This window comes from Dermacentor variabilis, chromosome 6, assembly GCF_050947875.1.
Source record: "Dermacentor variabilis isolate Ectoservices chromosome 6, ASM5094787v1, whole genome shotgun sequence".
Lineage (NCBI taxonomy): Eukaryota > Metazoa > Arthropoda > Arachnida > Ixodida > Ixodidae > Dermacentor > Dermacentor variabilis.
The window spans coordinates 175,141,533-175,157,620 of record NC_134573.1 but is presented as its reverse complement, the minus strand read 5'-3'; the positions used below and the strand labels follow the sequence as shown (position 1 = coordinate 175,157,620).

The window sequence follows — 16,088 nt, the reverse complement described above, 5'->3', positions numbered from 1 at the left end:
CTTGTTAAAGAAAACTGAAATAGGAATCAAGCAAAAATAAATGCTTCAATATTCACATGTTTTTGTACTGAACAAACTCTGACTTGGTAGGTGAACTGTGTTGTATCTTATGGCAGTCTGTAAAACAGTCCGTATTGCAGAGATGACTACTTCAATTTATGCACCTGATTGGAGGAGTTTCTTGTGGTGTTCACCCTCATTTGATAGATAGATAGAAACAACTTCATGTAGTCGCCTGCAGAACGACACCATGACTAAATGGCACCGTGACGCGGGCCCTGATATCTTCTCAGCGGGTGGTCTCTACTCAACTCCAGCGCGTGTTACTCCCGTGGTCGGTTGCCCTGAGGGGCAACGTTCCGTCGGTTTTGCTTGGCCTTTGTCTTTCAAGAGCTACCGAGACCTGCTGGACGGCCCAGGTTTGGCTTTCGTGGTCGTAGCATTCCACCGCAGCCGCGAGTCGCGGCGGAATCGTACTTGTCGAAGCTTCATCGGGGAACTTGGTGCAATCCCATGAAACACCTTGCGCAAAGCACTGTTTTCTAAGTCCGAGATGACGACACGCTCAGGCATTTTTGCTGAACGACCACACATAATGTCAAAACCAGAAATTGTATTACTTAATCCCATTTGGATTTATGAGCTCAGATTTGTCATGCCACAAAATCACGACAACAGGCTATAAGAATCCTGCTAGGCAATTAGTTGGCTCAAACACACTATGTCTCAACAATATGGCAACAGAGAAACAAAGAGGGCTTTACACAAGTGGAGCCAAATGTGTGTGACTACTGTATTGTTTGCTATTTTTCTCACTCTTCTTAATTGTTCACCTAATGACACAATGCATTAAATAGAAATTTACAGGCTACGTTTGAAATTTCTTGAAACCAAGTGTCTTCAGGCAGCTAACCTTCACAAGGTTCCTTCCCGCATGCGTTACTATTTAAATTATGTTCACATTAACTCTGGGCAACCTGTATATGATAGCTATACAACAGGACTTACCAAGAGCTTCACAAGCGGAAATATCAGCTTTATCACAGGCTATGTACATGTCACTCAATGCATTGCAGCCACGACAAATTTCACTATTTGTGCTGTCATTTACAGCTGCAGTAAAACACTGCTTTAACGCACCCTGAAGATATTAAGCATGTCTGGGCGAGGCCAGTGATCCGTCAGAATAGCCAGTGTGTTGAAGCCCTTCACACGAAGCCAGGCTGTGCTCTCAAGCGCAAAATCTCTTGCCATGTTGGCCATGAGAGCACCTGGTGCCACTCCAGCACCAACCAGTCGCAGATGCCGAGCTAGTGTCGAGAAATGCTGCAGAGAGTCTCCTGCAAAGGACAACAGAACTATGACTGCGCTTTGAGGGATGCCAAGCTACCATAAGATCCCCAAGATGGTCACCTTACTTAAAGGAAGATCTGGGTTTCAACCTCCTCTATTCCACAAGTCAAGTTTTTTCAGCATTCTTCGTTGCGCAGCAAAGTTAAGACATTCAACTTACTGGCTTTTAAAAAATAAGGGCAGTGGTGTGAGTGAAAAATGTGTCTGATGCATTTGAAGTGTTTAAATAAACAATTTGTGTGCAAGATGGCCATGCCCGAGTGTCTACCTGGTGACAAAGCAGGCACTGGCTGCTACTGTGATTCACTTTAACGTTAGAGTAGTGAAAACCTGTACGTCAAGGGATATCATAGCACACACACAAAAAAAACCTGCAAAAAGAGCTTTATTTTCATGCTGTGCGAATGTTCTTAATCAAATATTCAATATTCAAATATGTGTTGGGCTGCTGAGCACGAGGTCGCGGGATCGAATCCCGGCCACGGCGGCCGCATTTCGATGGGGGCAAAATGCGAAAACACCCGTGTGCTTAGATTTAGGTGCACGTTAAAGAACCCCAGGTGGTAAAAATTTCCGGAGTCCCTCACTACGGCGTGCCTCATAATCAGAAAGTGGTTTTGGCACGTAAAACCCCAAATATTATTAATATTCAAATATGTCTTGCTCGACTTCAAAGCATACCTATTGAATTTTCCATCTTTCATTTCTTTGTTTTCTTTCTTGCAGGTTTGGTGCACAGTATTTTGCAGAATTGTAACATTTTCATTACATTGAAATTTTACAACAAAAGTTGCATTATGTAATGGTCCCCCAAGAGCTCTAACCATGATGTGCTTCATTGCAGCCATAGTGTCTCTTGATCTGCAGCTGCTTCATTTCATGCCTTTTAATTTTTTATAACCTTCTCTATAAAGTTGAACGAGTAAAATAAATGTAGACCTGAAAGGCTACATCAAAGCAATGGATTCCAACAATGAAAGTACAATCGACTTCCGTTAATTCGACCCCGACGGGACCGACGAAACTGATCAATTTATCCGGCAGGCCCAATGAAACATCATCTAAAAAAAGCACCACAACACACCACTGATTCATTTCGCAGAATTTGCCTGATTATAAGACACCCCCAAACTAGACACGTGCCCACTTTCTATGCATCCAAAGTAGTAAACTAACTTAGAAATGACATTAAAGCTCCTAAACAAAGTATAAATCTAACTTACACCCAACTCTCATTATTTCAAAATTCATGTACCAATTAATTAAAGGACACTACAGAACTGAACTCACCCATTTAGTTCATTTTTCGTCTGGGTATGCGACCCGATAATGACATCAGCTAACTTAACTCCTTTTCGCATCCGTAATAACTGTTTTAAATACTCATTTCTTCCACTAACTATTACCGATTGGAATAACCTCACTAACAATGAAGTGTTGCAAACGTCACTGACGGTATTCGCTCAACATATTACCTAGTCTGTGTTACTGCATTTCATCACTTTACTGTTCTATAGTGTATTTTAATTTTTACTGTTTGATGTCTTGTTCAAATGTATTCCTGATGCTGGCTGCAGAGCTTCAACCTGCACCCTTATTTCTTTTGCTTACATTTTGCCATTTTTGTAAAACTGCTTAATTCTTTTTCCCACCCTGCTATAATCCCGATACGGGAATTGCAGTATCAATAAATAAATAAGAAAAATTGTTGCACAATGGAGGCTGGTTTCCTAAAGCCATCTTCGCCACACGGTTTTCAAAGGCAGCTTTGCCGCAATACATTTGTATTACGCGGCAAAGCATGCGAACTGCGAAGGCGGGTTTACTTTTGTGTACGATTGCACTGCACAGGCAATTTTCAGCCCAATCTTCTTTTTAAGAAACGGCGTGCGTTAGAATCCGGTAAATACCGTAATCAAACAATGCGAGCTCCGGTTGCTGCAAGAAAATTTTCCTAAGGCAGGCCAAAAATAGGCGTTTTTGATGAGAGATGACGTGTGCTCAATGACTGTCCTCTAAGCTCCGCCGAGACAGTCGACGACACAGAAGGGGCCGCTATCGAGGTGACCATAGGAGTCAGGGGCATGCGTGCCGACTGGTCACGCTCGAAATATCCAACAAAGGCCATGTTTAGCACTGAAATAACTAAAGTTTGGGCCCACAGAAATTCATGGGCTCCGGCCAGCTGGAATTGGTTTAAACAGAAGATTAAATTAACTGGAGTCGAGTCAATGGAAGTCTACTGTAATATAGAAGGAATCAAGGTTCACACTTCCAAAGTAGCATTACCAGGCTGTCACTGTTTATCAGATGGTTTCATAAATTTCATGTGTACATATTTCAACTTAATGTAGTGGTGCTTGACACAAAAGGTCAGCATCACTGATGCAAGCATCAGTATTTACAGCTTTGCTTTCAACAACACTGGCAACGCACCATCTTTGACAACCAAGGCCTTCTTGACTTCATCATATGAGACACTGGTGTAGATAGCAGCTGTGCATAGGCCTTCTGGTGGCAGCAAGCCCTCAGAGATGGCACCACTGAACACACAGAGAAGGGATCCTGCAACAGCATTCACTAGGTGTCAGATCAACTAACAATTTCCTGCAGTGCACATGCAGCATTATTCATGTAGTCCTAAATATGAACAATATAAAAACTAAAAACCACAATAAGGATTGCAAAATGTTTATCAACTTGTAAATGGAGACAGATCCTGCCAACATATTTGTTTCATAGTGTCTACATCAAGCAAAACTGTAGCCTCTACTGGCACTGGCTTCACAGTGTGGCAGACAAGTTGCAATCACATAAAAGCTGCAAGTGCACAGTTACCTATGTTCGAGATATTACCATGTCAAAATGAACCAAAAATAACAGGTTATCTTTACCAAAGTAAGCAACTTATCTTTACATGCCTTGCCTGCATGATTGTAGTCAAGGCTGTGTTAGAGTTTTCTGGAAATGTCACTCACCTCCTGCCTGTGTTCTGTTATAAGGTGCTGTGCTGATCCTACCTCTTGCTGAGCTGTCTTTATCTGCAACAGAATGCATCACATGAAACAAATACCTTAGTGTGAGCGCTCCAGTCATATGTGTCTACTTTTACTAGAACTGTCACATAGAAGAACAATACTCACCTGTCTGATTACTGTCCTTCCAATCAGGGTTGTAGCCTGAAAAAGGAAGAGAATTGTGGATATTTGCATCCAGAAAAGTAGCATTGCCACGCATGACATCTGCGGTACAAACACAAGAAAGTCCAACTTGCTCAGCAGACAAGTGGTGAAATATTTACCAGCTGCTTTGCCTAGCGACTTGAGACGTGCAAAACGCTCCTTGTGCACACTGCAGGCTGCCGTGTCTCGATCATAATCAATGTTGAAGACAGCCCAGCAGCTTTTGGGACGGGCAGCCTCTATTTTTTCCACCTAATGAAAAGGTCAAGAGAGTGATCAAGTCAAGTGCAAGGCTGGAACGCTACTAGGACTACATGAATAAATTTTTTAAATTGTGCATGCAAAAAAAAAAAAAAAGAACCAACCAGACATAATATCTGTACTTCAAGAAGACATTCCCCAGAGAGATGTCATTTTACTAACATTGTTTTCTATTAAACCTAGTTATCGGCGCCCCAACAACCCAGAAAGACTGACCTTGGCTTTGATCAATAGTTCCTCTTCAAAGGCATCCCACTGTCCATCATTGTATCGATGCGCACTCATAGAGAACTGTGCATCAGTGGATTCATTCCATGTGCCAGATTCGCAGTACTAAACAAAAGAAAAACAAAAAGAACATTGCAGGTTATGGGGGACAAGTTTGATTAAAACCTACAACAACTTACAGTAGCTATTTCTCGAGACTTGGTGCACGGAAGATCAGAGCCAGGGATGTCAACATAGTGAAACCGCAAGGTGGCCAAGTTGACTGAAAGGCACACGTGTTTGTTTGTCTCCACAAGTTTCGCCCACTTTAGCGCATTCAACTGCAAGAACAAAAGCCATAAATATTTCATTTAAAAAAGAACTATATGTTTGGCAAAGAAGACTACACGGATGCAGTGTTTAATGTTACATTTCGTGTTACATTGCAAAGTGTCCTCAGCACCGAAACAACAGTATGTATTTACAAGTAAAATTCAAGATAAATGGATCATTGCCAAAATACATAAAAATGAATGAATCAAGAAAGGCTAAAATAAATCTTATGAAATGCTTATCGACTATTTTGCAGATGGCTCGTGTTTTTGTTTATACGAGTAGTTCATATCCCAAACTCCATGCACACAGCATCTTGCATAGAATGTGCAGGCTAAATTTACACCTAGAAAATTTATCTTCACTAAAAAAAATTGTCTAGCAAAATGAAACAGCAGTGATTTACATGCATATTTATTTAAAAATCAACTCACCATAGGCACTGACTGCTGGCATGTGTTATTACTCTCCTGGACAATGGAGGGATAAGCCGTGCGGCAGAACTTCCAGAGACGCCTAAAGTGTGTTTGCAGGATGATGATGTCAGCAGTCCTGAAACAAAAAATAACACATAGTGCACATTAGCTAGCACATGCTCCCTCGAGTGCTACGAGTTGCTCTCTCTAGAACGCACATTTTAGTTGCAAACTTTCTCTCATTGCAAACATTCTGCTAGTAAGTTCTCAATACTCTTATTTCTGCTACCTTTCATGATGCCAGGCGATTAAACGGTTCCTCCAAATATCTAATTATCATCACCTAGCAATATCATTAGTCCCTGTAAGCACCAGAGAGGAAATATCAGTTTTTGGCTGATTATGCATGTTCCACTGGGCTACAAGCCCTGGACTTTGACACAATTGCAAATAAATGACTGATGAGAGGTTCACTATTGTAGGCTTATGGCTCGGCAACGACGGAAAGAGATAGGTCACCCAAACCGATGCCAGAATAGAATTGCGAGCCATGACTCCACATGCCACAGCTAGGCGCAGTCTATTTCCTTCTTATGCGGGAGCATGCTATCCGGGTTCTAGGCACCGTGCAAGGGAGGGCGCTACATTATGACACTGAATATGTAGGCATTTATCTCACCTAGTAAGTGGCACCAGCCGATTGGCAACCTCTCCTGGCTTCTCATCAAAGTCCGGTATCTCAAGACCCAAAACCAAGGTTAGGTCATTCCTCAATGAACGTCTGAAAAGCTGCACATTACACGAGACAAATTCACAATTAAGATACGTTTTCGTAGTGCATGAGGATCCACAAAAAATTATAACTTTTGTGCAGCCAGAGCAAGTCATAGGATCTTGAGCAGTGTCATGGAGCCACAACAGATACAGTTAAACCTCGAAAGGACGAAGTAGGTAAAATTGGCAATTTGCTTCTTTATATTGAAATTTCGTTGTATTGAAATTCGACCTTTTATGCCAGTAAGTACAGCCGCAGATCGATTTTTCTTGCAAGAGGTCGCAGAATTTTCTGAATTATTGGGCAATTGAAAAAAGCAAATTTGAATGAGAAAACAATTCATTTTGATGAATGTGGCAGTCAGTGACAAATGATACGGTTTCATGCCACGTCGACGATATCTTCACATAGGTGGTACTAATAAAGCGAGCCACCCATGCTTTCGCTTGCACTCTGCCCCCGCGGCTGATAGCGTCACCCACACTGGGACAACGCTATCATGAAAAGCACCGACAGCAGGGAGCAAATGCTTCATCTGCTTCTCACTTCAACGAGTCACCGAAACTTGAAATTACGCAATCTTCAATGCTAAACGTGCGGGAAGTCAGCTTACATGATGCCATGCTGTCTCGGCATGCCCACTCTTTGCACATGTGGCAGATTACCTATAAAGCAGGGTGCACGACTGTGTATGTGCTTAGATGCGTTACAGCCAAGCGCAGCTATGGCTGAGATGCGTGCCAACTTACCCCTCCCCCCCCCGACCCCCATCAAGAGAAAGACCCTTTGCTCGTGCACAAAGGCAGCACTTGTGCTTGAAGCCACTTAAGCCACCATCTTTCTTTCTCAACGTCACACACTTTCACTCGCACCTAAAGCACAAAGTGCACGGGGTGCAATAGGATGTTATCGCACATGGAATTCATATGGAACATGATGCGGCTTCCCTTCGGCAGTCACTCTTGTTGCACCGCATGCGATTTCAGAGGTGTTTGCAAGCAGCCGCTTGTAATTCAATCATTTGACCACCTGCATTTACAGAAGTTACCATTTATTGTCTTGGCATTATTCAATCATTTGACCACCTGCATCCACGGAAGTTACCATTTACTGTCTTGGCATTCCTTCACTACGGAAGCAGAACTTAATTATATTTAAATCACATATAAACACACTTCGTTATATTGAGGTTCTAATTGCATGGTGTTCTATGGACAAGAGGTTGTGAAAAGTGAAATACTTCATTATATCGAGAATTTCTTTATATAGAAGTTCATTATATTGAGGTTTAACTGTACTACCAATTACAAGATATTTTTGTTGCTAATATGTGGCAGTAACATTATGAGCCATCTTTTGAATGAATACCTTTGAAAAATAAAATGCTTCAATTACTAATCCTGAAGCTATTGCGACAATTATGTTTCTGACAGCTGCTATAGTTGTCGTGCAACCTCTAGAAATAAACAAATCACTAATGTTCTCGACAGTGCTATATTTTTCTTCAGTCTGTTGGAGTCTATATATACCCTGGAGCTTCAAGAACATTTCACAAATATTCCAACAGAAGCATGCTTTGGCCATCAGTTAGGCTTAAGAAACCTGTTTTCCTAGACCACAGCGTTTTAATGTTCTACATTGCATGACAACTGTAACTTAACTGAAAAGTGTCAGGCACACTTCCATGAAATATGATACAGTGAAAGCCACATTCAGCAGTGAAAATTCTTCTAGTGTGACTGTAAAGCTGTATATAGACTACATGTTGGGAACCCCCACTAAAGAAAACACTAAACGAAAATATACTATGCAAGTCCAAACCAACCCATAATTTTTTGAGATAGAAATGATGACACAGTGAAAAGAATCATAGGAACTTGTTTCCATTTCTTAATTTGACTGGTACTCTAATGCAGCATTAACATCACCACTGCATATCCAAGATTTTGCTGTCATTTTTGGCAAACTTAAGACTTACCTGACTTCATGGGTGTGATATACAACACTAGCTTAAACTTATGTTTTACCCTGTTGCCCATTTGCAACCACATGGACCATTCAATGCCCTATAAATTATGGCGACATTTTAAACCCTAACTGTGCAAACATAACACAAACCTAGTTCCGAATTTTCAAACAAAAATGAAATTTGTGCTGTCTTGGAACATATATAATATTGTTTTATTTCTCTTTATATTCATGAAGCTGGACTACCAAGCCCCTGAGGGTGGCCTAGTATTCTTCATTTCATTTATGGTTTATTTCGTTGAGCCACTCATGGAAAGTGATGAGGCACTAGCCAGAAATGGCTGACAGAATGAACCAACAACATATAGGAATCTGTTTTAGAAGCATCTGTTGGTGTTGATTCTATTTTTCAAGTCTTTGGACAAGGTGGCTGTGTGTACCCCATGATGCAAATCCAGCACTATGGAATAATGTAATCAAAATTCCAGTTTCTTCCTTTCAGCTTAAATGACGAGCCAGACTTTAACAATGCCAGTACCAAATATCTACTCACCTGGAGCCTTTCATTAAATAAGGACAAAAGAGGTGAGGCTATGTGTTGATTTAGCACTGCAATGCCGTTCAACTGCAGCTTTGATATGGATGCCGACAGCTCCTGAGCATACTGTGTGACATTCCGCAGTGGTATTTTAGACACTTTCACCAAATATTGACGTCTTTTGCCAAATTTTTCTTTGAGTAATGTTATAGGGTCTTTGGCTGCAAGCAAATGAAAAAAAAAATATCACACACTAGCACTGGTGGTTAAAAATGCCAGTTAGCTGGTGTATTTTAAACTCAAGAAAATTCATTGCAGGAAAAGATATATAGTTAATAAAATTGCATCAATATGAACTCCTGGGCACTGCAGGGCTTTGTTTGAATTAAATTAACTTTGCACTGACCGTAGTTCCATAAAATATGGTTAAGGACAGTGTTTAACTATTTGCAAACAAATATACAGCAGAAAATTCAAGCTATGTACAGTGCTCAGTGTTTAAAATGCAATAATTGGACCAGATTGGGTGATTTCTAAAGGATGAAATGCAGTCATAATGCATCATAAAACTCTCACTTTCATTCCTTACTCCACGTACTATACTCCAAGTACAGTACGTGTTTCGATCGCTGAGCACTGCACAGGAGTGAACGAGTGTTCATCGCTAGCTGGGTTTTATGGAAAACAGTTTTTGTGCATGCACAGTAAGGATATAAGAGACGAACCTGCAACCAAGTCAGCCATGCCATCTTGTACAGTTGTTTATCGACACACACCACACCTTGAGTACTACATGCAAGCACGTTCACAATCAAGCCCTATGAATGTCCTATTTTTTTGCAGTTTTGCTCTGCTCCCTCCAAAGCCAGAAAATTTTAACCGTATTACATTGTTTAAATAAAGTGATCTCAAAATCCATTGCTGACATAGCAGCCAACACGAATATTAAAGTTAGCTAGATGTAATAACATTTTTAATTGTCACCCTTAATATTTATTGAGAATTGACATTGTTAGCCAAGAGTGGACTTTTTACATGCTAAATGCATACACAGCACCATTGGCCAAATACAAATATTCTTCTGAAACAATATTGTTACGCAAAGGATACCACACGCGTGTAGCGAAATCATCAGCCTGTTTTATGTCCACTGCAGGACGAAGCCCTCTCCCATTTAATGAAGTAAAGGATAATGAACAGAGCTCACTATTATAATAAGCAGGGGAACCATGTATTCCTGAGAACATTTATATATGTGCAAATTTTAAGCGCATTGCTGATCACTGCTATTAGCAATGTGAAGCATACTGTTTATGTTGCACACTCTGTATAGCCAGGTATCAAGCAGCAGCATAAGCTATCGAGTGTAAAGCATACACTGCACAGCCAAACAAGTTGCAAGCTAAACATTATTTAATTAGCTTTGCACTAAATATGCGTTCACAAACAAAAAACAAAAGAAGCTTAAAAAATCCTCGCGACTTACTCAAGCCAGTTTTGAAATTCAGGTGCGCCACATCAATAACAAAATGGGAGCAGTAAAGTTCTGGAACATCAGCGATATTTGCCCACTCTTCACTAAGAACACAAAGCAGTGGACGACTTGAGGTGGGCACACCTGAAAGAATTTCATAATTTAACATACAAGATATGCGGCTGCGATGAAGCAGATAATAGTAAACACACACTGAAACAAAGTATGGAGAATGTCCTAGCTAAATAATGTCACATTTTAAAGAAAGCAAAGCATTATATACCAATGAAACAAACTGCACGTTGCTAGCAGTCATCTGAACAAGCCTATATTATTTTTACTGTTCTGCTTAGGTAAGTAGTATTAAAACACTTTTTAAAATAATAATTCAGTTTATGGCTACCATGTCAATACTAGTACTGCTACGCTTTTACAGCACATTGCAGAACATCCGTTTCAGTTGTTTGTGGTACACAGATACACTCGCATGGCTCTGTTATATTAGTGTGCGTGTGTGAAAAAGCCAGCAAAATTGATAAAACACATAGCTGCGACACCCGCTAGGGTGTCGCAGCATATCTTCTAGGTTACTGGATTATTAGAATAACTGCCATGTCATGTGCCCCCATTTGTTGCCTTAAAAATGCTTAATGGGCGAAGTCTGTACTATGTCCCATGACACAGTAGAAAATTAAAAAAGAATCCACAAGCGACATTGCTTCCAAATCGCTCCCATTTCAGACATCAAGTTCCATGTAACCACTTGTCATTGTCTGGCAAGTGTGACAAAATTTGTTTAGGAAGTGCAGCAGGCAACGGAATGCGGTCATGATCTGATGGTGCTGTAAGATGGAATGCTGGTGCATACTGTCTGCTTTGTGCGCAAATAGCATGTGCAGTGAAGCCTGATGCTGTATTTAGACTTACGCAAAGACATGAGGTTGCCCCGAGGTAGTCTTGGGCCAGGTACAGCGGCTTTTTCTGTAAAAAAAGGGGGCCGAGCATCATGAATAAACTTGTTCTCTGCAAGCCATCTCAGTTACAGATAATATAGCTATAAAGTGCAAAAGTGTCCAAAGGCATTTGGTACAATACGTTGACAGAGAAAAAAGAAAATCTTACTTATCAATTCCGGATGGCTGTTCTTTAATGACTCTGCAAAGTGAAATGAAATGTAAGAATGCCTCCTGCTTTTGTTTTGCACACTGGAAGGAACAGTTTATATACATACGTGTTCTATTGAATGGTAGCTTCACTAGTCCGCTCCGTTTCAATGGCCGTGGTCTCTGGTGCTGGTAGCTCAGGTAATCTGAAAGCAGAGAAAATCTTGGTGTACAGCACATCTCAAAGAAAAAAAAAACACCCTGCCAGAATGCTTCTGCACTTGCATTTCCAATTTGAATAAGCAGTAAGCAAAGAAAAAATAATTAACCACTACAGCTAGTAAAGGGCACAAAAATGTGACAAAGGTGATGTAGAGCACACAAATTAACAAAACTACCTATGGAGATTTATGCATAGATATGAAATGCTATAAGGGGGCATGCATTGGCACGTGATAACATGCACATTTCAGTTTGAATAAATCTGTACTGAATGTTAAGTAATGACACTTCAAAAACAAATTCTGTGATGCAGAAATCTGACTGATACCTGTATTTAATAGGGGAAGTCTGATGACACCAGGAAATTGTGTATGTGACTGCAGATAGATTACGATGACAAAGAAAAGAAAACGAAAGACAAAGAAAACAGCCTGCCTTTATAGGCATAGCTCGCAATCGCAGAAACAAAGCTTTGAAGTGGACTGGTTTTGTTGGCTGTTAACTGAAAGTCCATACGAACAACAAAAATGATACTGGATTTTTGATTGAATGATAAGTACCAAGAAACCCTACTTTGCAACAATATTTGAGTGAAAGAAAATCAGTAATATGCACAGAGTCTTTTGAAGTTGGGATAACAAAAATGCAGGCGGCTGTATGAAAGTTTTTGACAGACTTACTCTGCACAACTGAAGTCATTCGGCCGAACTTCTGGAAGCATGCACTGTTGTAGTTTTCATAGTCCACATTAAACAATGCAATACATGCTCCTGTGTTGCGATCGAAGGCTTTGCTAACCTGTGAAAAATAAAAAAGAAAGGGGGGGGGGGGGTTATATGGGTCAAAAATTTTTTTTCACACTTTAATCTGCTTCAAATGTGCTTTGACTGAAGCTGAATATTAGCAATAGACTGTTTCCGCATCAAACAAGAATTCAGTTCACCAGATGTCATAGCTGCTCGCCACGTGGTGTTTTCAGAGATGAAATAGAGTCCCTGGAAGATGGTGTCCTTCTTACAATTCATGAACCACAGCTAAGCACAATAAGTACGTTGGTATATCAGGAGTAAATATAAAAGTCGAAGAACAGCTCGAAATAGGCAGACTTCATGCCAAGATGTTCAAAAATGCCTGCTCAGATGTAGGTGCTACAGGCCAATAAAATGCAGCATTCATAAGCCAATGGCAACCGCTTACAGTGACTACAGTTCATTGATCTACTCATGAAGCAGTCACTGCCATTTCCAGGATGCATGCTTAAATTGAGTAAGCCTTAGTTGCAGTCCCTCTGCTGCAGCACTTTCGCTGTATAGTTTCAAGTTCTATGGCGTGGCTGGCAGGTGAACATTTTTGTGTTCTATAGAGTGAACACAGAACAAGAGGCTCTCACCTTAGCAGAGAGTTGATCTTCAGTTTCGTACGCCTGCCAGAGCTTGCCCTTTTGCCGGAGAGTGCACAGTGCACCACGAGGTTGGCGCACCTCAACCCAGTTTTTGGTGTCACAAGCCTGCAAGACAAGTTACAATAGAACGCATCTTCTTCCCGCACTCACATTCTCGCAAAAGAAGCTGAGATTTCATTCCCGACTAAAGGCTGCTAGGTGAGTAACTGACACTATAATTTGTTAAATTTAAATTAAGTTTTACAACTTCATGTGCCATAACCATGATCTGATTATGAGGTACACTGCAGTGGATTAACTTCGAATAAATTTTGGCCACCAGCTGTTCCTCAACGTGCATCCAATGCACTTTACACAGGCATTCTTGCATCAGTTACAATTTTTGGCATAGCAGCTAATGAGTATTTATGTAAGAGAGTCCAGTCCATCTTTGAAACTTGTATATTTTGAAACACCGAAACCCTTTCATCTTAATGCAGCATCTACATTCACATGACGACAATATAAATAAACAAGACCGTAAATGACTTACAACACATTGGAAAGATCAAAAGCTGTTACACTGTGAAATTTATAGGTTCCATGAATTACTGACAATTATTGGCACCTCAATGCAGGAGAGACTTTCAATGAGTTGGAAATAACTGTGCAGTAAATGAGGTGCAGCCAGTCAATGCATTATGTGCATGCATGCTCCTTATCATTCCATTTCCACTTCTCCTTTGCGCATAATTCCCTCACACTGATCTACTGAAACAACCTCGCATTGCCATGGCTGATTAAGTGGTCATGGCTGCTGGTACAGCCAAGCAGTGTAAGGCATAGTCAAGCACCAAGCGCAGGACAAAAACATGCAAGCAAAATACTTACCTTGGCATAATTAAGAATGTTCTTCTGTTGGCAAAGGTACGAGTCGCCTGTGGCTGAAAACTCAATAATGGCCAAGTTCACAGAGAAGCATGCCTGCTTGCCAGTACCCATTTGTCCAAGCCAGCGCAGAGCAGTGTCCTACACCAGAAAAGCAAGGACCATCTCAGACCCTTAAATGTCAGACTGCAGCCCACATTCATTCACCTTCTAATTTGTTTATAAAACGATACACCTGAGTAAAACATTCCAAGTTAGATAGGCAGATAATGCTACTTCATTAGCAAATGGATAGCTTTTACTGAGAGCACAAATATAGAGCAAGCAGCAGTGCTACCTTTAATTCCAATAATAGCTACCTGTGATGCCAAACACCCACACACACATGACAAGGGCCTAGATCTGTGAAAAGGCTACAAAATCTTCTGAGTTATAGTTTTGTGAGAAACAACAATGAAGAGAACCGAGCTTTGAGTCAGTTTTCTCTGCTAGTAGACACTCTTAGTAAGCTAGACTAGGTTTAATGTTTGTGTATATACAACAGAATGGTAATGAACTGTGCCTCAGTCCTTTGTATTAGACAACTAGAGCACAGTACCTTTCCCACAAAGCTTAGTTACTAAGTGGCTGGGCTTGCTGCAATTCAAAAAAAGGAGAACAAGGGGAAACCTAGCATTAAATCAAAGTATGCTTCCACACGTGATGTCACTTAGTAATTCCCTAAAATAAAAATCTTGCATTATATTAACCCTTTATTGACTAATGTTGCCTACAGGCAACATACCAGAAATCTTTTTTTCTTGCTCAGTTTTGGTATTTAGTGTGAAGCTGTTAATTTGATGTCTTTGGCCAGCACTGAATGACAGCAAGCAAGCATAATTTGTTGGCTTAACGCAGAAACACAGGATGAGGAAGAAGAAGCTTGGCACACAACTCGCTTCTTTTTGAAAGCACAGTCGGAACAGAGCGAGACGCATAATCTCTGGTTGCAGCCGTGTCAAACACAAGGTTTAAAGCAAATGAAATGTGCCCCTATGGTTCCCTTATGATGAGAGCTGTATTTACAGATTCCAAAGTCATGCGTGGCTTGGGGTGAAGCCCACTTTCAGTTTCCTGTCTGGTGTTGTCCCACTATTGCTGAAAAAGTTTCAGTAAAATATTTGTTCTTTTCATTCATTATGCTCATTTCCAGTATTTTTCAAATTTAGATAGTAAAAAAATTAATTTTTTCTGTATTTATATGTCCGGTGATTAAAAGGTTAACATAAATACAGCCCAGGAATTGGTGGGCAGCTTGACACAATTTGAACTACATTTGCAAGGAGAAAAAGATTGAGAACTGTTTCACAAGGTAACAAAATAATCCTTATGAGTCAATAAAAGGAACCAAGAAATGGGTAAATAAAAGAAACTGGAAGAATATCACCTAAAAATTAGGCCACATTTAGAAATGACATAAAACTGCTGTCAGTGCTTCGACATAACGTCTAACATGCTTCAGCAAGCCAGCATTCTTGAAAATGTCTGGCTAACATATGCCACACATGTAGGTAGATAGTTATTAATTATGAAGCAATTTCTGCCTTACCACAGGAACTGTTGGAGAATGGTTTGGTATATCAAATGTGGATGTCAATGCCACTTCACAATACCCAAGTGATTGCCTGTAGTGGGTCTGGAATACTACCAAATGGCTGAACCTGCATGATATGAACATATTAGACAATCGAAGCATAATATGTAACCTGGCGCAAAATTACCTGAAGATGTCACGAAGGCGGACTGCCATCAGAGTTGGAGGTGCAGCAACATCAACAATATCCAGGCTAACCACAACTTGCAGGTCATTACCAAATAACTCATGAATCACCTAAAGGAAGAGTGAACCCTTGTAAATAATGCACAGTAGCCCTTTGGAAAAGATATTTCACTTCACTCCTTAATTTTATTCTACAAACATGACAAAAATTGCAAAATTTTAAAATAG

At 40.5% G+C, this 16,088-nt stretch overlaps 1 protein-coding gene across 2 annotated transcripts in view; it reads right to left on the bottom strand.

Moving 5' to 3' along the window:
* The window catches only part of LOC142585835 (uncharacterized), an 89,953-nt gene that overhangs the window by 43,007 nt on the left and 30,858 nt on the right, over positions 1 to 16,088 (bottom strand). For both annotated transcript variants that reach the window (XM_075696866.1, XM_075696867.1), the window contains 19 exons: positions 15,862 to 15,971; positions 15,690 to 15,801; positions 14,105 to 14,242; positions 13,223 to 13,339; positions 12,513 to 12,630; positions 11,739 to 11,816; positions 11,630 to 11,662; positions 11,435 to 11,488; positions 10,520 to 10,651; positions 9,049 to 9,254; positions 6,432 to 6,541; positions 5,771 to 5,888; positions 5,204 to 5,344; positions 5,013 to 5,129; positions 4,655 to 4,787; positions 4,497 to 4,532; positions 4,332 to 4,394; positions 3,790 to 3,918; positions 1,141 to 1,340 (listed from right to left, as the gene is read on the bottom strand). In XM_075696866.1, the coding sequence (XP_075552981.1) occupies positions 1,141 to 1,340; positions 3,790 to 3,918; positions 4,332 to 4,394; positions 4,497 to 4,532; positions 4,655 to 4,787; positions 5,013 to 5,129; positions 5,204 to 5,344; positions 5,771 to 5,888; positions 6,432 to 6,541; positions 9,049 to 9,254; positions 10,520 to 10,651; positions 11,435 to 11,488; positions 11,630 to 11,662; positions 11,739 to 11,816; positions 12,513 to 12,630; positions 13,223 to 13,339; positions 14,105 to 14,242; positions 15,690 to 15,801; positions 15,862 to 15,971 (2,145 nt within the window). The remainder of the gene's footprint in view (positions 1 to 1,140; positions 1,341 to 3,789; positions 3,919 to 4,331; positions 4,395 to 4,496; positions 4,533 to 4,654; positions 4,788 to 5,012; positions 5,130 to 5,203; positions 5,345 to 5,770; positions 5,889 to 6,431; positions 6,542 to 9,048; positions 9,255 to 10,519; positions 10,652 to 11,434; positions 11,489 to 11,629; positions 11,663 to 11,738; positions 11,817 to 12,512; positions 12,631 to 13,222; positions 13,340 to 14,104; positions 14,243 to 15,689; positions 15,802 to 15,861; positions 15,972 to 16,088) is intronic.